This window comes from Penaeus monodon, chromosome 31 (genome assembly GCF_015228065.2).
Source record: "Penaeus monodon isolate SGIC_2016 chromosome 31, NSTDA_Pmon_1, whole genome shotgun sequence".
Taxonomy (NCBI): domain Eukaryota; kingdom Metazoa; phylum Arthropoda; class Malacostraca; order Decapoda; family Penaeidae; genus Penaeus; species Penaeus monodon.
The window spans coordinates 20479387-20480437 of NC_051416.1; the positions used below are offsets into that span (position 1 = coordinate 20479387).

General features: G+C 39.1%; 1 protein-coding gene across 1 annotated transcript in view; it reads left to right on the top strand.

Moving 5' to 3' along the window:
- Positions 1–1051, top strand: part of LOC119592849 (transmembrane protease serine 11B-like protein) — a gene marked incomplete at its 3' end in the record, with an annotated part of 17713 nt that overhangs the window by 4055 nt on the left and 12607 nt on the right. The window contains 1 exon segment of the mRNA XM_037941749.1: positions 507–996. Within this exon segment, the coding sequence (XP_037797677.1) occupies positions 507–996 (490 nt within the window).

Here is a 1051-nt window from a genome sequence, read left to right on the forward strand (position 1 = left end):
TCAGAAGCAGGAAGTAGACTCAAGTGCCAATTTGACTCACGTAGAAGCTGAAAAATACGAAAATCAATAGTAAGTATATAGCATCATTTGCCTTACGGAAGTGGTATAGGAAATGGTAGTCGGAAAAAGTTTATGCTGCTGAGCTGATATCACAGTGAATCATTATAGTTTGTTCCGTTTTCTGTTGATAGGATTATGATGAATTTTAAATTTATAAATACCTTCCCATCTTAGAAAGGAGGCATTCGCTGTAAATAATACCAATCGAGACTGAACCAAGATATTTTAAAAAGTCACTTAATAACCCTCCTCTTTTTATCAATTGTGTTATTCTCTCTAGTATTATGCTCAGATTGCAAATCATTAGATAGGAAACATCCTCATTATGGCTATTCCCGTATCGATCACTGTTAGTAATGATAGAAACGCGTAAGAAATACTGACAGTGTTTTAATCATGTTTTATATGATAATATGATTAACTTTACCGTATATATACTTTTCCAGGTTATTTCGTCGACTGAGCAGCTTCAAGCGAGACTGAAGAAACATAATCCTTCTGCAAAAGGCCTCCAGTCTCTGATCAGAGGCGATTCTGATGATATCCTTGGAAGCACACGATTTTTGGTTCGTCAAGATGACACCAAACAGCCAAAAGTTTCTGAATTAAAGGTTCTTGATAATCCCACACATGCTAACGCCTCAGGATTTATCATACCAAGGGAGGATTCCACTCATCCTAACGCCTCAGGATTTATCATACCGAGAGAAAGCCTAACGCACCCCACAGGATTTATCACACCGAAGGAAAATTCAAACAGACCAAAGGCCTCGGGTTTCATCTTTCCACGGGGGACTTCGAGGAAATCCCGTGGCCTGAAGTCGGATTTACCTGCTTTGCCCGCCAGCCTCGAGGAATCCAAAAAAATGAAGCGAGAAGAACAAAATCACGTTGAAAATTTACTCGGGAAATCTCGTTTACAGATGGACAGAAGAGGTGAGGTTAATTGTAGATACTCCCGTAGGATGATGTGAAATATACATGATGGAGT